This window comes from Barbatula barbatula (assembly GCF_947034865.1).
Source record: "Barbatula barbatula genome assembly, chromosome: 5".
Taxonomy (NCBI): domain Eukaryota; kingdom Metazoa; phylum Chordata; class Actinopteri; order Cypriniformes; family Nemacheilidae; genus Barbatula; species Barbatula barbatula.
In genome coordinates this window covers 5,087,291-5,109,295 of record NC_136769.1, presented here as the reverse complement: position 1 = coordinate 5,109,295, position 22,005 = coordinate 5,087,291, and the positions used below count along the sequence as shown (strand labels likewise).

The window sequence follows — 22,005 nt, the reverse complement described above, 5'->3', positions numbered from 1 at the left end:
CAGTACTGAAATTCAGTGGAATTAAAGTCCTCACATGAGATTGTGAAAGCCATAGAGCGTGAGCCGCTCTTCATCATGACCCTGGCAGCAGGGTGATCATCAGCCTCGGTCATGACCAAATAAAGCGTCCAAATTCCTCTGCTGCTCTTTTTCAATCCCTACAATGTTTACAAGAGACTTGAATCAGACTGCGCTCGCTCTGACTCTCTCACCGGGACTGTGCTACTGTCTCTGACTGTCAGAAATGTTTCTGGATGTGTTAAACTGTTTCATTCTCTGGTGTCATTGCTTTGGCTTGATGGGAGCTTAAGAGGTAAATCATAACATCCGTCCATCCAGCAGCTTGTTTTTTCCTGATATTCCTCAAAGGAAAGTTGAGAGGATAAATAGGCCTATTATGGTGAATAATGGTGATAATAACTGACTCCCAAAGGTTGTGAACGAACTTTATTATGAGGAGCCTTGATATGTTAGAATGTCTAAAAAATTGTCTTATTGTGCCGACCACAGATTTTGTTTCGGACTATGTTTTCTATTAAGTTAAAAAAATACGACTTGATATCATGATCATTGTGTCATTCCAGAATGAGGGACTTTTGTTTTTATGTACGAGTTATTTTTAATGCCTTACAAACTAGGAATATCTTCCTTCTTTTTCTGATCTCGTAATGTTGAGACATATTTCTTAAAGTTTGTTCAGGAAGAGCGATTTAACCTAAATTTAGATAAAACATGGATTACAGTAATGGATAGAAACATGAAGTCAACTTTACAGGTTTTGACTGTTGTTTACACAATAGTCTCCCAGCTGTTATTCAAAAACCATTCGTCTTCTCAACCCGAGCACGTCCTTAACCAGAGAATGAGTTTCTGACACTTTTTTAGTGATATGTGTTAGTATATATTTATAAGCATCTGATGTAAAACACTCTCGAGAGGCTTGAGAAAATATTGCATTTGTTTGTCTCGAGTGTCCAAACAATTCCTCTTTAAAAACCCATTGAAACGTTACATGTATTCACCAAACTCCTCTTAATTCTACCATATGCAATTCGTAAAGTAGAAAGGAAAAGCTTCATACATTCTGTTAAATTGTAAGTTATATAAATTGAGATTACCCCGAGCACATGTATTGTATATGAAGTGATATTATTTTGCTTATAGGACTTTCTCCGAATGTTTCAAATCACAATGTCGTGGAAAGCACAACTTGAATTCAGTAGATAATGCTAAATGTCATGACATTCCTCGTCTCTATACTGCTTTATTTAAATCATGACATCATGCTTTAGTGAGTCCTTGTTTCATTCCTGTGTGAGATCTCACAGCATCATGACATCATTACATTGTGATGATGGACTGGGAGGGTTAACCTTTTGGGATTCTTGTGTTCCAGCTCAACGTGGCTTGTCTTTGTCATCCGCATCCACGCGTGCCCCCTGAAATAAACAGATAGACTCAACGACAGGCCTCGGACAGCTGACCACAATGAACATTTATGAACATATTAAGTTTCTGTTCTTTTATAATAACTTCAACCGATCTAAATACGCAATTTCAACTTATGTTTACAAGTTGCATCAAGTCAACCGCCTGCCAATAAAAAAACAGACTTATAAACTACTTCTAACATTTTTTACACTGTGCTCCCATTCGTTTACATGTATACCAACCACCATCACATTTGATTTGGACAGATGAGAGTCGCTTCAAGGTGGAAAAAGTGACACGGGACGCGTTTAATGCCATGCCGATGACATCACTTTTACACTCCGACGTGACGTCACGACTTGGCCGACGGCCCCGACCAATCGGCGGCGGCGCCGCGTACGCGCAGATGGGAAGAGTTTAAAACAGATTGAGGAAAGAAGTGCGATGTGGCCCGAACCTTCCCGCAGGATCTGACAGCGGAACAGGACCTGTAAGTCCCGTTTGACTCACGAAGACACGATGACGACTCACTTCAAGAGCGGACCCGCTTTCGGGATGTCTGCAGAAGTCAAGAGCAAGGTAGGCGTGGTCAGCTTCTTTGATTGACAGCTGTCAACGATGCGCAGGCAGCACGTGCGAGTATTGTGATGCTAGAAACTTGACAGTATCGTTTAATGTGGCCCATAAAAGTGCTGTCGTCGATTGAGAAGTGCCAACAAATGTACAAATATAGAAATGTATGACGTGCTATATAGCGTGCAGTGATGACATCCATGACAAAACATCTAATTGATGAATTTTCTATACATTAAACACTTAGGAATGTCATAGTTAACTAAACTTTCCATGGTGTGCAGTATGTATCAAATCTGGGGTATTTTAAGTATTCAACGTTGACATCTAGAACACTGAAATCAATGTCTGGTGTTTTTATTATAGCGTGTTAAATTAACACTTAAAAGTGTAAACAAGTTTCGTGAATTGAATAATCGATACGATTCATTCATAACAGTCAGCTTGGAACCAAAACATTTATTAAAAGGTCTAGATATGTTTTTGTGTTTGATGGATAGACGTGACGTGATTGTGTCGTAATCCCTCTGTCAACATTTCAATGAAACAAATATTACCGCCGTAGACATCTAAACATCCCGGTGGCCACATTCCTCACCTATTCGCACTCCTTAAATTCGGGTGTCACGCTGTGACATCATTCATGTCACTGGTATTATATCAGCTGCATCTTCCTGTGCAGTAGGTATGTGATTTTTCTCCCCATATAAGGAAGAGCGGCTCACAATATCCGAGGTTGTTGTAAACAGTTTGGAATAAGGAGGAGCAAGACATCCCAACACGAGAGAGACACCAGTGCTAGGACATCTTCAGCATGAACCCCAGCTCATTTGCATCTTTCCTCTTCTGTCATTTTGTCCCTACTGAAGTTACGATAAAACGGTATAACAAATAAACAGTGTAAGCGCTAAAAATAAATGCAATCATATTCCTGATATTATAAAGGAATGTTATCCAGGCCGTGTGACAGAATTCCAAAAAACAAGTGTGAATGGCGTTAGACTGAGGTCTGTCGCAGAATGAGAGAAGAGCAGTAAATCAAAATTTGAGCAGAAGACGAGAGAAAGCAGTAAAAGAAAGAAATATGGAGAAGGGAAGATTGATCCGATGAGACCAACAGCTGTGGGAGGAAAAGTGACATGTAGTGAAGAACAGAAAGAGAGAGAGAGAGAGAGAGAGAGAGAGAGGGCCAACAATAGCACAGATTTAAAGTTACAGGGTTTGTTTGGCTTCCACACCGGCACACCAAACTTGGGAGAAACAGCTCTCTTTCTTTTTCTCTCTCTCTCTGTCATTTTCTTCCTTTATTGGAAATGCTTCAGTAGTCAAAGGCTTAGAACTATTTCAAAGCTGAGAGTAAATATTTTGCCATGAGAAAAATACAATGAAAGACATAATAATTTTGCGTAAAGGAATGTCTGCAGGGTTTTGTACACGCCACCTCTTTTTCCGTTTACAACCCACTTGTGCCTTCCAAAGTTTGTTTTGAGAATTTCATCCGTGTCTATCTTAAGAATCGTGACAAAAGGAATTATATACAGTCGATGTTTATTTGGAAGCAACATCGGAAATTCTCAAGTTCCTTTTTTATCAAGTAAACAATGTTTGTACAATCATAAAATCATCAGTCAGTGGTGTATAAACATCTGTGGAGCAACAATGAATTTTCATATAGTTTACATTTAATTTAGTATCAAAATTGCAGTATTTACATTTAGTCATTTAGCAGATGCTTTTATCGAACGTGACTTACAAAGAGATCAGGGAGAAATAAGCGATATGTCAAACCGGAGCAATAATACAATGGGCCCTAAAACAAAGTTCAACAAAAGCTAGACCACTACCTGTTGAGAGAAAATTGAGAGAAGGTGGCGATTGAGTTTGGCCTTTTCAATATGTGGGTGTGAGAAAAATAACAACAACAAAAAACTTAGTAATAAGGCTTTGACCTTTCACCTCTAGCTGGCCCAGAAGTATGACCCTCAAAGGGAGGAGGAGCTAAGAATGTGGATCCATGAGGTCACAGGCCACAAACTTCCAGACAACTTCATGGAGGGATTGAAAAATGGAGTTGTCCTGTGCGAGTGAGTACATGTCTGATCACAACGGTGTATTAAACTACATTTAAGGATCATGTATGCAGTTTGACAGCTATGAAGTTCGATCACATGATAGATTTCCCCAAATATATTGTTGCTGAACGTCTTCATCTGTGTATATGCATGTTTAGGAGCCAAATCATGTACACAGACAAGAGTCCCAGACTAACATGAATGTTTGAGCTTTCTAAACTTAAAATAACTTGCCCTGACACATCTCAAAATATGTCTGTGCCATTGTTTGGTTTCTGGATGCATACCAGATATTTTTCCTAGGCATTTGAATAAAAGGGACTTTTATTTTACTAAGGCATAGTCCTGACTTAAGCCAAGCTTTGTCTGAGAAACCGTAGCTATATGTTTTAGAAATGCAAAACTACAATTTGAGCCTATTTTTGGGTAAAACCTGCTTTTGGTTAAAAAATGCCACATTTTAACAAAACAATATAATATTTATAGATTAATGTCCCTTATTAGAATGTACAATTTAATTCGATTTTTTCATTTAATAATATAACATGTTATTTATATGAAAGAAAAATAAACACGTTAGCTGTGCTCCTTAAGGTCATTCTCTGGCGATGCCTACTATAAGGTCACAGGGGTTCTGCTGAAGTTTGTAGTTTGTTATAAATTTAGGTCATCATCTTCATATCATATCTTCAATATGTCAACATCAGTCAGACTGCAAAGAAATTGTTTTAGATTTTTCCATTCTTCGATTCGTTTCTGTGTAGGGCACTGAAACATTTTTAACAGATGAATTCAGAATAATTCCTTTATAAATAAAGTTACAGTTGTTTTAGCTATCAAAAACCGTGTTTGTTGCTTTGTATAAAATCATTTGACAGATATGTAAATGTTTCATCACTGTGAACCGTTGGTTTTGTCTCTATTTATGCTCTTTATTTTATGAACAGGCTCATTAACATCCTTCAGCCCGCCTCCGTGAGAAAGATCAATAAGTCACCTCAAAACTGGCATCAGGTGAGAACACCTGACTTGCAAATATATGTCTGGCTCACTGATGTGGCACGAGACAATGAAAATAAAAATACATATCTACACTAGAAACAGGACATGAATTTACGCTCCTGACCGAAAGGTGAAACACTTCTTGGTACTATATTCACATCACATGTATTGTACACAAACATACAAATTGAAACACTTCAGCCACAAAGCTTAGCATCAACAATATTTATTGAGAGATGAATACATACTTCAGACAAGAAAACATAACTCCGAGTATAAGTTCTTGGTAGTCATGTTTTTTATTCTTTAAGTCTTGCGGTTATATACACAGACAGGGTTTCTGGTTCTGCTTTCATATTTTGACAAATCACACTAAATATCATGTTCCACGTTGTTCGGCCTTGTATGTTGCAGCTGGAAAATATCAGTAATTTTGTACGAGCCATTCAAGAGTATGGACTGAAGCCACACGACATATTCGAGGCCAATGACCTGTTTGAGAACGTCAATCACACTCAGGTGCAATGCACTCTTATCACCCTGGCCGGAATGGTAAGTCAAACTTACTCATTTTTAAAGTCCCAGTGAAACGGAAGTTGCTTTTGTCATTACTTCCGTATTTTGACGCATTTACGAATTAAACGGAATTTGAATGAGGAAAAAATGGTGAGCGTGGCTTGATTTTTCACTGCAATTTGACTGGATGGATAAAAACAGCTGTTGCATTTTGAAATGGAACTGGCAGCAGGGGAGGAGTTAACGGATGCTCCGCCCAAGCCGTGTAATTTATGTCATTTGAGGTGGATTGTAATTTGAGGACGGAAGTGCATTTTCAGATTTTCATTGAAGATTATGTGGGCACATGAATTAAAAACAGGAATAACCCACATTGATAAACTATTTAGAATAAGCGCTGCATCGTATATAGAAATCTTAATTTTTCATTTCCGTGGGATTTAAATAGGCTATAGAGAATTTAGAAAATTGTAGGCAAACGATTGAGGTCTAATCCTGGATTTGATACATAATAAATACAAATATTTGTACATTTACTTTGCAACCCTTTATAAATGGAAAGGATCCATTCCATTTCTTTAACCTCTTAATCTAACAAACTTCACAATAATATTACCCGTCACACTTTACAATAAGGTTGTATTTGTTAATGTTAACTAACAATGAGCACTATTGTCATTTCAGCAGCATTTGTTCTTTATAATATATATCCTCGCTGCAACTTTAGATATCCGAATTTGCTGTTTTCCAGAAAATGAAAAAAACACTGTATAATGATATATTTGGAAATTTGGAGTCATGAGGTTTCAGAAGGACAACAGCGATATAAGATAATGTTAACAGATTCAACTTTTGATGAAGTCATTTGGCAGACACTTAGCAAATAGCATTTAGCAAAAATGTATCAGTAAATGCTGAAAATAACATCACCAAAGATCAATAAATGATGTGGAAGCAATGTTAATTCTTAGTCCATGTTAGCTAATGCATGATGTTAACAAATACAACGTTTTTGTAAGGTGTTACTAAATTATCTATATGTATGTATCATGTCTTTATTTTGAATCCAGGCTAAATCTAAAGGTTTTCACTGTAAATATGATATTGGAGTAAAATACGCAGAGAAACAGCAGCGTAGATTTGCTCCTGAGAAGCTGAGGGAGGGACGCAACGTCATTGGACTGCAGGTCAGTGCCGCAGAGATGCTGTTGTCTTTCACACGGAAACATTTTGTCGATTCAATGACACATCATGATGCATTGTTTAAAGATGATTTTATATGGCTTGTTACTGAAATGTCCTGAAATATTCTTCACCGTTTCATTTTGCTTTCATACATTTTCAGATGGGAACCAATAAGTTTGCCAGTCAGAAAGGCATGACATCATACGGCACACGGCGTCATCTTTATGACCCTAAAACAGGAATGGAAAATCCTCTGGACCAGTCAACAATCAGTCTGCAGATGGGCACCAACAAAGGAGCCAATCAGGTGCCTAAAAATAAATGTTTGAGAAATATTTGTTGGTCAGAATTATAATCTGTTTAGGCATAATATAAAAGGATAGCTCATCCAAAAATAAGAATTCTGTCATAATTTTTCACCCTTATGTCATTCAAAATATGTATGTGACTCTTTCTTCTGTGGCACAGAATGTTTTTTGTTTATACGACGGAATCCAACATTTGGGCAGTACATGACATTATATGAATAATAATGTATATATAATAATGGAGTGAACCACCTCATTTTAAGTGTCTCGCATAAGAAATAAGACCGGTTTTATTTCATTATTGATCAAAATTACCCACTTATCTAGAAAGGTACGTAATGATTTTTTCCCCCTCAGTCTGGCATGACGGCTCCAGGCACCAAGCGCCAAATCTTCGATAAGAAGCTGGATATGGAGATGTGCGATACATCTACTGTCTCTCTACAGATGGGCACCAACAAAGCGGCGTCCCAGACCGGCATGACTTCCTACGGTCAGCCCCGCCAAGTGTACGACAGCAAGTATTGCTCCACCCCTAATGACTACATCAACAACGGCCAGGACACAGAGATGGATGGATATCAGTATTCCGACTAAGAGGAAAAGACAGCTCCCAACACACACCTTTTTTTTAAATCACCTGCGCTAATTCTGATATTCCAAATTCATGTTGACCAAGTATGAGCAGCTTGAGCTGTTTTCTGACACCACGACCTCCGGTCAGTGCTGAGTACTTCAGTGACTGATGCTTCATGGGCAAAAATGAGAGGAATATTTGGAATATATTTTTTAAGCACTGGCTTTTCCAGCTTTTCACTTATGTAGTTAATTTTTTTGGTGTGCCATTCTCCTTCAAGTGCATGGTCCAGATTTTATGAAAGAACGCAGATGAAAAGCATGGAGGTTTTATTTACAACACCTCATAAGGTTATAGAATGGAAGTGGATTTGGTCGCCTCCCCAGCTGTTGTGGTCTATGTATTCATAAAACAATTTTGATTGGATTAAAGGAGAGGAAGTCCACAGGCATCATTGCAAAGGTTCGATCAAATCAACAGATCCCTAAAGGATGAGTTTATCACCAACCAACAAAGTGATCGAACTGAAGAAAAGCAAGACATATTTATCAGAACAGATCAAAAACATGTTGACCGATCTCTGTTATTCAGCTTTCAATAAATCTAATTTAAATAAAACAAGATTATAGTTCATTTGACCTACAATGCATCATTACAGTACAGCGGATGTTTCTTTGATGTTTGAACCCATTCTTTCTATATAGGTCGCATATCTGCAAAAACCATCCTGATATCCAAATATGGGTTGAACTCTGCCAGGGAACAACTAAGAATATAGGGATTTACCCCTAAGCGTAGCCTAAGCGGTATTTGTAAAGTATTTGGACCCAAAAATTGTCTTACTGGGGAAAATCACCTTTGAGTTTTTGATTTATCATACAACATTCACGTTGACGTCAACCAAAGTATTAATCAATACAGCGATTGTTTTTGGGTGAAGGTGGGCTGACTCTCTTAAATTGAAATTAAATGTTGTGAAGAAAGCCATTTAAGGATGAACATTATGGTTTTCTAATTCTAGGCAGGTTCTGACTGACTTGTGTATCAAGACATGTTAACTCAAGCCGACCGAGTTGAATTTCAGTGGCAATGCCACTACCTATGTATACACATTTGAATGAATAAAGATTAATTAAACAGACATTTAGCTTGTCAAATTTCACATTTCAGTCTTCTTTGCACTTTGCTTATGGATAGATTACCCTAGTGTTTTTTTATTCCTAATTTTCAAGATCTGAAAAGACATTCAGTAATGTTTTTCTTGGATTATGGAAACAGACCATAAAACCTGAATTTTCATCTTCCCTTTTGCGTCGATGCTTTAAAATGTGTTATTTATGATGCTTACCAACAATGGCTGAGCAAAAACAAATAAATCGCAGTCATTTTCAAATTATCTGTGTTTATCTTTCCATTAACGTCATTAAAACGTTTCTGTTCTGTTTTCCCAGTGTGTGCAAATGTATCCTGAAAATGAAAAACCAAAATAACGTCGCAGAAACACACAGACCACGGATTATTACAAGTGAGAATACGCAAATGATTTATTGACACTAAGTGGTCTTATAAAAACCAAAGTCATAAAACAGACAAACTAAAAGATTATAAACTAAAAGATAATAAACTGAAATGCAAACATCCATTGCTTTTCTGTAACACTAAACGATATGAAACCTACATTACGGCCGCTAAATTATGTCTTAACTTCCATCGATGGTCTTAAAGATGAAATACAAGACAGTGATTTATAAATGTATTGGTCATCAAAACTACTGGTTGGCTGCTTCACAAGCATCTATCCAGTCACTGTACACGTCCACGGGTTCCGAGAGATCTGAGTGGCTACTTAAGGAAAAACTAAATCACATTGATGTCCCTTCATACATACATACATACATACATACATCCATCACAAAAGGATACAAGTTATGGGTGTCTGGAACTCTTCTAGGCACACAGTACACGATATTATTCCCGTATTTCGACTTCGTTCCCTGGAATAAAAACAAAAGCATTTAACAGTGCTTGTTTATTCGAATGCGATACAAAAAATAAAATGACATTTATTATATGAAAACAGTAGTTAGTCTTACATCTTAACATCACATGATTTCTCGTGGTTACAGAAGGGACACGTAAACTGGGTATCCAAATTTCCCGTCAACTTCTTCTTGGGAGGAGGTTTTCTTTTCGACTTTCTGCGACCCATCTCGCCAAAGACTAACGTTGGGAAAAAAACATGTAAAGAACAAATATACAACATTAGAGGAACGTGCCACACAAATGAATGAAAAAACAGAATGGCGAGCTATATAAAGTGAGTGTTTTATTAAAGCCAGGAGCTGTTTCTGCTTAAATACTGAGCGTAACACAAGAAGGCAAAACTCTAGAAAACACCTAACGTCACTCATCTGAACTTCATTGTGTAACGCAACATGCATGTAAACAAACAATTCAGGGCACGTTAGAATAAAAGCCGCACAGCACGCGCATATATCTTAAGTCAATCGTAAACAGTAAATCAAGTAATTTACATAAGAAACTACACGTTAAATCCTCTTACCGCTTTAAGATCGATATGAATGAACTCTCAGAGAAACCAAAGCACACCGCCGCAGAAGAATAACAGGAGATTAACTTCCGCTCGCTCTTCTTCGTTGGAGTTTTCGACGTTTGTCGCAGCGAGCAGCGCCACCTGCTGCATTGTGTAAATCCTACAGTACAGTAAAATGACACACGTCCTTTATACTCATATACAATAATAATAATGATAACTATAATAATAAACAACAGTTTTGGTCGGTGGAGAAAATTTATTTTAACATTTTAATGTTACGCAAATCTGTTGACTTAAATAAAAAACATGTTACATTTTACGTTTTTGTATACATTCAACGTACACATTGTGAGCACCGCGTCGACAAATATGAATTATTTACAACCACTGTGCACGATGAATAGCCGACATGTGGCAGTGTATTTGAATAACAGCGGTTCTCGTGCTCGTAAGGGGCGGGTCTAGCCGAGAAAAATGTAGTGCCCGCCTACTTTGAACTCACCTCCTGTGTGCTTTGTGAATGACCGTTTTGCGGAAGTCTTGCAACGCACTTTTGACATTAGTAAGTTAACGGAACGGAAGGTGAACAAGCGAATCCCCGATCGACCGGTAAGGATTGTGAATATAAAGGCTGGGCTCTCGGTTGGATGTTGTTCGCATGTTATCGGCATTATTTCACGCGCGGTGCTCGTCTTATGTCACGATACATAACGTTGGTTGCATAAGTAGACTGCAGATGTGTCGTAAGCACCGTCAATGTGCTTGAATGTGCCCGTTTAGGGACTTGACAGCAGATTGCGTAGACGAGATATGTGTATGGAGGACAGGGACCCCAAAAACTATTTGGCCTCTTAAGCTACGTTGATGCATTTTGAACTTTATAAATATTGGAACATGCACGTGTACTTAATATGGAAATTCTGTCTTCGTTTACTCACCCTCGAGTTGTTTCAAATCTGTATACATTTCTTTGTTCTGATGAACGCAGAGAAAGATATTTTGAGGAATGCTTGTAACCAGACATATTTTGCTCCCCATTGACTCCCATAGTTGACTCCCATTGACTCCCATAATACAATGGTCGCGAAAGTGCATCAGAACCGTTTGCTGTCCTGCATCGTTCAAAATGTCTTATTTTGTGTTCAGCAGAACCACTATGTTGTCTTTGGGGGGCAAAATCTTTTCTGTGTTCATCAGAACTAAGAGACTTGAAGGTTCAGAATTGTAATTTTTGGGTGAAGTATCCCCTTAAACCCCCTTTAAAGGTTTTATGCGTGCTTACATAAACAGCTTTATCCTTTTTATTTATTTTAAGTGATGGGTACTGAGGGGGATCCAACTGATTTGATAAAGGTGCTTCACCTTTTGGTGATCTCATTCACCTGGGGAATGCAGGTGTGGGTGTCTTTCATAGCAGGTAATTCATGAGTTATTTCATTTTTAGCTATTTGCAATGTCAAATGCTTTTAACCAATTTGTTTTCTCATCCTCAGGATTTGTGCTGATATCCCAGGTTTCAATGCACACTTTTGGTCTTGTCCAGATCAAATTGTTCCCGTTTTATTTCTACTGTCTGCTGAGCGGTAATGCTATAAATCTGGCCATATATGCAGTGTATCATCCCAGAGAACTGCTAGACTGGCATGAGGGCATACAGGTAACCATTTATTATTTTTATACCAATAAAACTCGCTAAAAAGTCTTCCCAGAACAGCAGAATACACTTGAAGTGATAGATGATGTGGGTACTGCATGCCATGCTGATGGATGTCCGTATAAACTCATTAGCCAGCGAAACACATTTAGTTTTCTTCACTCACATTTGTCTTGTTCCATTGAACAGATGACACTGTTTTTTGTGTCCGTGATCATGGCCGGTCTGAACGCGCAGTGGTTCGGCCCATCTGCCACGGAGAGCTTGGTGGTCATGAGAGGGATCGAGCAGGAACATGGGCTCGGGGCTGAAGTGGGCATGGGCTCCAGCAGGGAAGGATACACCAAACTCCGCGAGCAGGATCCGAAATACAAGGAACACAGAACCACTTTCTATCGCTACCATGGTCTGTCCAACCTCTGTAATCTCTGTGGCTTTATTTCCACTACCGTTAATCTGATTTACCTAGCCCTCCATTTAGGAACTATATGAGTGTTGTGGTCAGTACAAAAATGTACATGACGCAAACAGGTGTATGTTTTCAAAACAAAATTCAGTGCCTGTTGTCTTTTAACTTTTTCTTTGTGTTTTATTTTGGCTTGTTCTTCAGGTAAACTTGACAAGGTTGGGTTCAATTTACAGGGGTCAGCGTTGTGTTCATATAGTATAGAATAAAGACTTTTTCATATTTGTGAATGTAATATTTGAATAGTGAAGTAAACTTATTTCCTGTTGTCATTTTGGAGTTTATGGAAAATCCTTGTATCATTGTGTTGTGTGGAATTCACTCCAAATTATTTGCTGTGCTGAAAAAGATAAATAAAATAAAATATAATTCAAATGTTCGCTTAAGTATGAACTACACTTAATTGTCTTACTGTTCAGTTATTATGAATATTATTGAATCATTTAAAGGAAAACCATCCCAGCTAACAAAAGTTTGTTTTAAGAAAGTACCTTAGATGTTTCTAATGTTTTGAAAACAATGAAACTGTGTTTTAATGTTGTATGAATATTTATGTGTTTCAGAAATCACAACATCTAGTAACAAGTAGGCAACCTATAATTATTACTGATTTATATATATATATATATATATGTATGTGAAGGGTTAGGTTCCAGAATGAGATAACTAAAAATTTCAAAATCATGTTTTTTATTGTGCATTCCAATAACTATCAATCAAACTGAAGTTGGTTTGTTTTGATTTAAGCCTTAATAACTCAAAAAATACAGTTAATAAACACAATAAAAACATCATAATAACATGATTTTATCTAATTTTGGAAGCAAACTCTTCTTATATTCATCTGACTGGCCCACATATAAAAAATGGTCCGCATATGCCAGAATTGCCAGATGGCCAATCCACCTACTGTATGTGCAGAGTAACTATGAATGTGTAACCCAGCCTGTTTTGTCTGTGAAACCTTTAAAAAAGTTAAAAAGATCTAAATTAAATCATTGCACAACCGCTGTACTTGATCTTTAGATCAGTGGTCCTAATACTATCAGTTAATAAATGGCAAACAATAGGATGTGCTTGAAAATCTCTTGATGGTGAAGTAACAAGCACTAGCTATGTTTCATTAGAAATGGTCATTACATATTTACAAGAGTGACATTTCAGCATTTTACATAATTTAATAACACTTGCCATTTTCTTGTCAATGTTTTTGATTCTCTTGTTGATTATTGTCACAAATTCAACAATATAATAATAGTAGCCTATTATTATTTATCATTTATTTAAGCTTCGCACCCATCACAAAAAAGTAACCTAAGTAACCTCGAACATAGCTTACTTTAAAACATCTTTTTCTTTATTAATGCACAAGTGTTCTTGAAACACGATCGAGGTAGATCCAACTCTGGATATGGCTTATAGATGGAAAATTAGAGTCCAGTTTCAATGGATCTCTCCAAGCAGGAACTTATTAAATCTGAAAATATCAACTTAATACTTCAAATCAACCACCGGATACAGAAATGAAGAAAAGAACAGCAGGCTGGAGACAAAGGGATGTTGAATAAAATGAAAGATGGTTTATTGAATAATCTTAGCGCTTCAATGCTCAGCCTAGCTCTGTCCAACTTCGTCTAACTAGAAAAATTTTCAATAGGGGTTGTTAACCATGCAAGATTATGGTATCAAAACCTTGTCTTGTGACGTAATTGTGAACCTTAGATGGAGACCATTTGAGACTCATATCAGCATAGAAGACAACACAGCAGCCAACAGAAGAGTAAAAATAAGGACAAAATGTAACAAAGAATATGAATAAAAGTGAATAATAAAATAAAAGAATGAATATAAATGAATATCTGATAAATGACATAAATGCAGAAAACTTAGTAAGGGCTAGGGTAAATATATATTGTAAATAATAATAAATGTAATAATGTAATAAATAAGATCAATTAAATAGAACAATAATAATAAAAAGCACTTAATAGTAATAATTAAAATACATTTGATTTGAAGGCAAATACAACAAATAACAATTATTGACAACTTATTCCAAAGCTCTTTTTGTCTTTTTAAAAAAAGTTTTGCATGTTAAGTTTTCTAAATGAATAAAAATAGCTATAGTGCTGAAACGACGCATCGCCTGAATCAATTGTCGATACATTTAATGTAGACTTAAAGCATCTATATCTTATGATGAAAGAAATAGATTATTTTCAATAACTAGTGCCAAAATAAGGGTGTCTCATTCATACAAAGAGTTTTATTAAAAGTCCATCGCTTTTGAAATACGCGTGTGCGTCCCGGATCCGCGCGTGCACGTACGCGCGTTCACACACACACACACACACACACTTCAGATCCGTCTCGCACACAAACATACGGAGTTTCTTGCGTCCGTTTTGCCACCCGAGGAAATCCCGTTGGCTGTCCGTGTTAAGGTAAGCCAACAAAACGACGGCAGCTCGAACTTAATAGCTATATTTACACTTTTGCTAATGTAAAAGCTCTTTTTAGTCTTTAAATTGAGATTATAAACATCATATTTTTGTCCAGATCCCGCTTGTGTGTTGGCACCAGAAGACTGAAAGGTTGAAAAGAAACTTCCGTTTGGAAGTCTAGTCTTGTTTTTATTTGGGTTTAATCCCCCGCATGGATCTCAATAACACATCATTTAGTGACATATGATATTTGTTGAAACTAGTAACTTGTATTAGCACCTATTGTATTACTTTGGATAAAAGCGTCTGCTAAATGACTAAAAGTAAATGAAAATGATGGCATTGTGTGGTTGTTACATCTGAAATGAGAAACGGAACATGTGCGTCCGGTTTGTGATCAAACTGAACATCTGCCAGACGATCAATAGAGACAGAGCAGTACCATGGTAACAAGAGACACTGTACCCCAAAACATCATTTGGTCCTCAGGCAGGGGTGAACGGTAAATGTTGGTCCATATAACAGATTCCACAATTGCATCTCACAGTTGAAAGAATGATCCATGTTTAAAGTGGAGCTGTAAAGTCTAAATTGTTATTTTGTATCTACTGTATTATTCCATTCAATACCAGCTCTTTCTAGAAATGAAACCATAGGAAGTAGGTACAACCCACAACTAATTGACAAATCTGGAAGCTTCTTGCACAATTTGTTGGTGATTGTTTATGAATTTATTTTAAGAGTAAGACTGCAATGTCTTGTGTATTAGATTTCATAACCATATTTACATTTTGCAGAAACTTAGAAGTGGCGTTGGGAGTCATATACAGTTATTGATTTAATTCTCTCATGGGATAATCGACTCTTAGGCTGAGCATCATGTGTTCAGCTTCGTGGCTAATGGACTAAGAGACGTGCTGAGTGCTTTTTGCTATAAAGTCGTTAAACTTTAAAATGAATGAGGAGTATATCTGCCTCGCCCGATGTGTTTCATTGAAGCAGTTTAATGGGGTCATCCGGACACGCATCTGAACTGCCAAAGTTAAAATAAACCTCAGCTGTTATAAAATGCACTGTAACCCACTGCTTCGCGTGGCTTATTGCTTAAATAAACCTTGCAGGGTTTTTATGTTGCATTGGTTTTGCACAGTGTACACCAGACGTGAGCAGCGCGACTGCTTGTTCTAATGGGACTGTCGCGCCGTATCCAGTGTGGACAAAATGTAAAATTATAATGGGTTGTATTGCGTGCTTTTGTTGCGTCGTGGCGCGTCCGGTGTAGTCACTGCGTTCTCATGCTCAATACTTGCTGGGACTTTCTAGGTGCTTTAAAAACGTATTTAAAATCTTCTTCATGTAATATAAAATCCGTGTGACTTTTTTCTTTTGGAATCCAAAAAACGTCGGACCCCATTGACTTCCATTGTTCACGACACCTTTTAGGCATTTCTCGAAATATCTTCTATCGGATGATATGTAACTTATTTTTGTAAATGTAAGATTGCTTGTGTTTAGGCTCATTTTTGTCAGAGTACTTTAGCTTCTTAAAACAGGAAGACTGTTATTTCAAAACCTGTGTTTCATATTTTCTTACCCAATCGTTTTGCAACCCTGAACCGTAACAGAGACCAGGACTACGGAAAGCCCTCAAAGAAACGAGACGTACACAGTTTGAATGATCTCTCTAAAATGAACATCTCTCGGTGTGCAAAGTGTACACGGATCACAGTACTTAAGTGCCGACTTAACCCGTACCCACTCCAAATCCTCAAACTTCCCCATCTGAATGACTCTCGCAAGAGTGAGTTCAAAGAGATGCTGTCCAAACAAGTGCTCTCGTTGACTCAAGACAAAAGCTGCTGTTTTTGTTGTAGCATCTCCACCTCTGGAGAGGAGTCATGCTCGCAGCCTTTTTAATGGGCCTGTGCTCTTTGTTCGTGTGCCCGTCTCCATGGAGATTGTCTCCATCAGAGGACAGCTGCAGGCCATGTGTGATTGATCAGCTGGCTGGTGTAGGGTTGAGGAAGGGTTTTAGGTTCATTCTCAGGAGTTTGGCTGTGAGTTGGGGTACTTCCGACGACGATGATGCCAGGTTCAGAAGATTGTGTTAAGAGGGTAGTCGGACATCTGTTATCAGACCCGATTGGGATTGTCTGATGTGCTTTAAGTCCTCATGGAGCGCGGAGTAAATCTGTGCAGAAGACCTTATTTCTAAAGGACTTTTTCTACCCTTTTCATTCTATCAAAGTACATTTTTTAAAACGAAAAAACCCTTGCAGCATACAAAATCTGAATAAAGAATAACTCTAAAACAGGTCATAAAATGAGCAGAATTGAATTGATGTCTCAAATGGCTTCATTTCCAGTTCTTTTCTCTTCCAGATGGCGACAGTGATCGACTCGCGTTTTCAGTCGTTGCAGAAAGATGCGGCCGATCAAAACTTCGATTACATGTTCAAGCTTCTCATCATCGGTAACAGCAGTGTCGGTAAAACCAGCTTTCTGTTTCGTTACGCGGACGATTCCTTCACATCGGCCTTCGTCAGCACAGTGGGCATCGACTTCAAGGTGAAAACCGTTTTTCGCAACAACAAGAGGATCAAGCTTCAGATCTGGGTATGTCTGACCATCAGAGGAACAGTCGCATAAATATACATGTAAATGTTTTTGAATGAATATTATGGGTTAAATGGTCAAGTACTGTCAACCTAATAATGCAAAAATGACTTGAATAAAAAAACATAAAACACACAGAATAAAGTCTATATCCAATAGAAGTCCATTGTATGATTTGACAGAAAGAATTGAATGGATCCCACTGTTCTGCACCGTTGGGGTTGCAGTGAATGATCAGATGTTAAAGGCCTGGTCTGCACCTCCAGTGTATTAACATCAACAAACAAAGATGTCTTTTGTCAGTATAGACTAAAACCTGTTTATTTGAAGAGGCACTCTTAAGCTTTAAGGGGACTTTACTCAGTCACTGATCTATATTTCATAAAAAATGTTGGATGTCAAATTTGACCCATTTATGCAGTTAAAGGAACAATTCACCAAACATAAAAATCGATGACGGAACCAACTAGGCCTTAAGGAAACGTCTTTAAATCAAATAAACAGTAATCGTAAACAGTATTCACCCGGAAAGTCTTTTCATTGCATTGGTCCTGATGTTAGATATCAAGAGTTTAATAAACAAAACCAAGGACGCAATTTCCAGGATGGCTTAAAGGATAAAGCTCTGTGTTGTATTCTGAATAAGTTTAGCTGGCTCTGACTGGCAAACAGAAAGACCTTTGATGCAATTGTTCATTGCCCACATGCCACAACAGATTTGTGTTCCTGTTAAACGAAACCGGCCAGAAAGTCATATCACCCATATTTCTGTTTATTTTATATTGTGTGGATATGATGTGGTGTCACTTAGTAAACGTACAGTAGAATCAGATTTATATGTACATTCTGCACTAGATTATAAACCTGCAAAGATTTCTGTTGTTTAGGATGAACTAGGCGTTCTTTTCTAAATAGAAAGTTTTGTTGAAAAGTGTTTTGCACTTTGCACATATAGCATGTATAGTGTGCAAGTATGTTATAGGAAATGCATGCTCATTGTTTTTGCATGTGCTATTCGGCTATATAGCGGTTCTTGGGGCTCTGTGGATGTGCATGTGCAGGCACAGAGGTACATTTAGCCGTGTCTTAATGTGAGATGTGGCTCTGATCCAGTGCTGGAAAGGCTTGTTGTTTGTGCGTTAGATTCTCAGAGTGCTCGGATCAGAGCAGATAAAAGCTCTTCTGGCCAGGGAGAACTTCTGCATCCATCGATGTGTGACTGTCTGTCAAACCAAGACATTTGTTTTAAAAACCTGGTCTTGAAAGAAGGGTTTCTGGTGTTGTTTTATTCAGCAGCGATGCATGTTACTGCAATTCTCTTTAATAATCTGTATAGTTGTTTTGCATATTTAATATTAGTGAGAATTGGCGTTTTGCTTATTCCCAAAGGAAAATGTTTTTGCTCAGAGATTGCTGTTTCGTAGATCAGGGGATCTGATTTTGAGTTCTTGGTTTTTGTATTTTGAGTTCTCTGTTCTGTTTAAGTATCTGCTTAGTCTCAGATGATTATTTTTATCATAGGACAATTGCTTGGGAAAATTACAAATCAGACCATTGTTAAAGTACATGAAGAGTTTGGAGGTGTATAAAAGATATGTGACTTTTCTCTCTTGGGAGATTACAAGTCTCCCAATATATTGCATATTCTCTTGTGTAAGAAAACATCATTGAATAACCGTCAACAGCATTCATGGCTGCATAATTATCGACAGAAATGATGGTCACGTTGTCTCACAACTGTGTTTTCACAGTACATCTATTTACATGTTGAGCTCTCTGCTGTGGTAATGAAACATGTGTAAACATGAGTAAGCCAGCGGTTACCGTGGCAACACATTCTCTCCTCCTTCTGATGATGGGAAGGCTCCTCATGCAAATTGTTGCATAGTAGTCACTTCCTTGCCAATCCGGTCCATTAGTCCCTAGACCTGGATGATCTTTTGATATTTATTTTAATTTTGAGATTAAAATATTTTTTGTTTCCCAAAAATGCACAGCTGAAATAACTATGCATAAAATGTATAACATAAAATATGTAACTAAATTATCTTATAAAGTATTATTAAAATATTTAAAATGATTTAAAATATGTATTAAGTTGTAATAGACTATGTGGAAAATAAATTAATTTATATATATATATATATATATATATATATTGCAGCAGTGTTTTTTTAAACAACAATCTCAAAACAATGTGTGCCATCTGCTGGTTGTCTTTTATAATGTCACCATCCACCACGGAGCTCATAAATAACACGACAATTGGGTAAAACATCACCTCTTCTTCTTATAATGTGCATTATTAGAACTAATGTAATGTAATAATAACGTTTAGGACACGGCCGGACAGGAGCGCTACAGAACCATCACTACAGCGTACTATAGAGGGGCCATGGGCTTCCTGCTGATGTATGACATCACAAACCAGGACTCCTTCGGTGCTGTCCAGGACTGGTGAGTGACACGTGCACTGTTGTTTATACTCCGAGTGTGTACGAAGTATATTTATCATTCATTGTGCATTGCTGTCAGGGCCACCCAGATCAAGACGTACTCGTGGGATAACGCACAGGTGATTCTGGTGGGCAACAAATGTGACCTTGAAGACGACAGACTCGTAACAACCGAGGACGGTCTGAGGCTGGCAGAGGAACTCGGTTAGCATCTATATCCTTAAATTAGGGGAAAAAATGATGCCACAGGTTCGAGAAAAGTTGACCTGCCACCATCGGAAACATGTCTTTCACTTAATGCTGGATTTATATTCTTCCTCTTTTAAAAAGAACATATTGTTTTCAGGTTTCCAGTTCTTTGAGGCCAGCGCCAAGGACAACATCAACATAAAGCAGGTTTTCGAGCGACTGGTGGGCGTCATCTGTGACAAAATGAACGAAAGCACGGATGGAGACGTTGTGTCAAACCTCAAAGACACCAGTCTGCAGGACACGTCCCCTGAGAAGCACAGCGGCTGTGCCTGCTAAGAATAAAAGACGTACTGAGAACTCCTCTTCATCCTTGCTACCTGGAAATATCTGTGCTTTTCTTCCTTAAGTTTAAACCAGTATCTGCTGAACACGCCGAGAGCGGACGGTTCAGGTCCTACAGTTGTCCACACAGGTATGATGAACTCTGAAGCACAGGCACGCCTCATAAAACCATTTTTTATGATTTTGTGAGTAATGAAGGTGCTGACTCGTCTTATCTTGGTTAAAGGCTGTTTGTGGTTTTAGCTCATCTTATCATCACCTCACTCTCAACGTCCACGGCTTTCATCCGACAGCTACTGTATTGTCCATCACATGTCTATCTAAGGGTCCGTCTGCTTTAAATAACAGCGTTAACAGTGGGTTCGGTGGCATTGTTGAGATAAACTCACTGTGATACTCTGATATGCGCGCACATGTGCCATTGTCTGAAACGCTCATGCTTGCGAATTGAATACAGTGTCCACTCAAAATGGTTTTGAGCGTCAGACTATTTAAAACCCAATGGGTCTCATTGAATTACAAGTAAAACTCATTTCTGTGTTGTTGTGCATGAAGCAAATCGTATGTAACTGTGCAGTTTGTCGTTGCTGCAAGGTTTTATGAACTTTTACTCAGAAAAGAGGGAGATTGTGTGACAAACAGTATTTGCAAGTATCACTTTTTCTGTTATCTTTTGCAGTATTAAGTTCTGAAATCTAGTTTATCATTGGTGGTCTCAAAAGGCCAGAGCTCAGTCCTCCACTGAATTGTCGTTTCTTTAGTGGAAATTACAGCTTTGCCTGTTTTACCCTTATCATACAGTATGAAATGGCGATTTTTGTATAATAAAATATATTACAGAAACGGTTTATCTCTGATTGTTTATCGTTTAAAAATCCTTTAAACGGTATTGTAAGTTTATTTCTGTATAAGAGTTTAGCGTATCTTTGGTTTTGTAATGGATAATGTGACGTGTTGTGGCCACGGTTCTGTATGTGGTGCATATTGTGACAAGACACATTTCATCCCAAAATCAAAAGGACGCAAAACGTTTGCATGCATGTCTTTATGACTATTAAAATATATTGCAGCGTGACATTTTCATTCAAACTGGAGTGATAACTACTGTCACTACATTTTACTTTACTGTCAAGGAGTGCAGTACAATGTATACAACCATAATGTAAACATGCATTTTTTTCCATTAAAGTAATGAGAATTTTGGGAACAATGTGCCTGAATAAATAATGTCACGCAGAACATCTGAAATGCATAACGATTACATTTACATTTGGACTCTATTATTTTGGACTGACTCTCGTCGTCTCTATCTGTGTCCCTGCAGGCTCTGTTGACTGTCCGTTATGTCCAGATTTTCTCTGTTGAAGATAAAGGCCTCACGTTTTGTCCTATAACTCCTTTCCCGCACGTTTTTATCTTGTCCTGTCATTTCACTGTTGTGTTGCAAATTCAATACAAACCCCCAAAACTTGCCCATGCTTTGTCGATGCCCATGCAATCCGCCATGTATGAAAGAACATGTACATTATAAGCACCCACGTCCTAGCTGTGTCATTTTCTTCTAGCTTTCGTTTTACCCAAGAACGTTCGGTCTAATTTTAAGTTTGAACTTCC

The 22,005-nt window shown here is 37.8% G+C and overlaps 4 protein-coding genes across 7 annotated transcripts; 3 read left to right on the top strand and 1 right to left on the bottom strand.

Moving 5' to 3' along the window:
* Nucleotides 1-180: 180 nt before the first annotated feature.
* On the top strand, nt 181-9,110 carry cnn1b (calponin 1, basic, smooth muscle, b). The gene is made up of 8 exons (XM_079457178.1): nt 181-313; nt 1,698-2,010; nt 3,967-4,088; nt 5,024-5,090; nt 5,493-5,630; nt 6,665-6,781; nt 6,940-7,086; nt 7,445-9,110. Exons 2-8 carry the CDS (start codon nt 1,951-1,953, stop codon nt 7,682-7,684), a joined length of 891 nt encoding a protein of 296 aa, XP_079313304.1. The 5' UTR covers nt 181-313; nt 1,698-1,950; the 3' UTR covers nt 7,685-9,110.
* A 178-nt stretch (nt 9,111-9,288) lies between these two features.
* elof1 (elongation factor 1) lies at nt 9,289-10,321 on the bottom strand. The gene is made up of 4 exons (XM_079456828.1): nt 10,228-10,321; nt 9,758-9,884; nt 9,588-9,658; nt 9,289-9,498 (listed from the first exon to the last, which is right to left on the bottom strand). The coding sequence occupies exons 2-4, from the start codon at nt 9,871-9,873 to the stop codon at nt 9,434-9,436; spliced, it is 252 nt and encodes an 83-aa protein (XP_079312954.1). The 5' UTR covers nt 9,874-9,884; nt 10,228-10,321; the 3' UTR covers nt 9,289-9,433.
* Nucleotides 10,322-10,674: 353 nt separating this feature from the next.
* On the top strand, nt 10,675-12,880 carry tmem205 (transmembrane protein 205). The gene is made up of 4 exons (XM_079457674.1): nt 10,675-10,830; nt 11,537-11,638; nt 11,715-11,878; nt 12,065-12,880. Exons 2-4 carry the CDS (start codon nt 11,539-11,541, stop codon nt 12,365-12,367), a joined length of 567 nt encoding a protein of 188 aa, XP_079313800.1. The 5' UTR covers nt 10,675-10,830; nt 11,537-11,538; the 3' UTR covers nt 12,368-12,880.
* Nucleotides 12,881-14,661: 1,781 nt separating this feature from the next.
* Nucleotides 14,662-21,657, top strand: rab3db (RAB3D, member RAS oncogene family, b). 4 transcript variants are annotated; one of them, XR_013786613.1, is made up of 6 exons: nt 14,666-14,785; nt 17,168-17,401; nt 19,740-19,858; nt 19,937-20,061; nt 20,204-20,521; nt 20,618-21,596. XR_013786613.1 is itself a non-coding variant. In XM_079455726.1 (5 exons), exons 2-5 carry the CDS (start codon nt 17,168-17,170, stop codon nt 20,383-20,385), a joined length of 660 nt encoding a protein of 219 aa, XP_079311852.1. In that variant the 5' UTR covers nt 14,662-14,785; the 3' UTR covers nt 20,386-21,657. The 4 variants fall into 4 exon arrangements, 2 of the variants coding, with proteins under 2 accessions (XP_079311852.1, XP_079311853.1); XR_013786614.1 differs by having other exon boundaries at nt 20,635-21,590; XM_079455726.1 differs by having other exon boundaries at nt 14,662-14,785; nt 20,204-21,657.
* The last annotated feature ends 348 nt before the right edge of the window (nt 21,658-22,005 follow it).

Coding starts and splice junctions, on each gene's coding strand:
- tmem205 (XM_079457674.1), top strand. CDS start 11,539: ATGGGTACTGAGGGGGATCCAACTGATTTGATAAAGGTGCTTCACCTT. Junction 11,639..11,714: donor GTGGGTGTCTTTCATAGCAG/GTAATTCATGAG, acceptor TCTCATCCTCAG/GATTTGTGCTGATATCCCAG. Junction 11,879..12,064: donor ACTGGCATGAGGGCATACAG/GTAACCATTTAT, acceptor TCCATTGAACAG/ATGACACTGTTTTTTGTGTC.
- elof1 (XM_079456828.1), bottom strand. CDS start 9,873: ATGGGTCGCAGAAAGTCGAAAAGAAAACCTCCTCCCAAGAAGAAGTTG. Junction 9,659..9,757: donor AAATCATGTGATGTTAAGAT/GTAAGACTAACT, acceptor TTTTTATTCCAG/GGAACGAAGTCGAAATACGG. Junction 9,499..9,587: donor GTTCCAGACACCCATAACTT/GTATCCTTTTGT, acceptor GTAGCCACTCAG/ATCTCTCGGAACCCGTGGAC.
- cnn1b (XM_079457178.1), top strand. CDS start 1,951: ATGACGACTCACTTCAAGAGCGGACCCGCTTTCGGGATGTCTGCAGAA. Junction 5,091..5,492: donor CACCTCAAAACTGGCATCAG/GTGAGAACACCT, acceptor TGTATGTTGCAG/CTGGAAAATATCAGTAATTT. Junction 6,782..6,939: donor GCAACGTCATTGGACTGCAG/GTCAGTGCCGCA, acceptor ATACATTTTCAG/ATGGGAACCAATAAGTTTGC.
- rab3db (XM_079455726.1), top strand. CDS start 17,168: ATGGCGACAGTGATCGACTCGCGTTTTCAGTCGTTGCAGAAAGATGCG. Junction 17,402..19,739: donor GGATCAAGCTTCAGATCTGG/GTATGTCTGACC, acceptor AATAACGTTTAG/GACACGGCCGGACAGGAGCG. Junction 20,062..20,203: donor GAGGCTGGCAGAGGAACTCG/GTTAGCATCTAT, acceptor TATTGTTTTCAG/GTTTCCAGTTCTTTGAGGCC.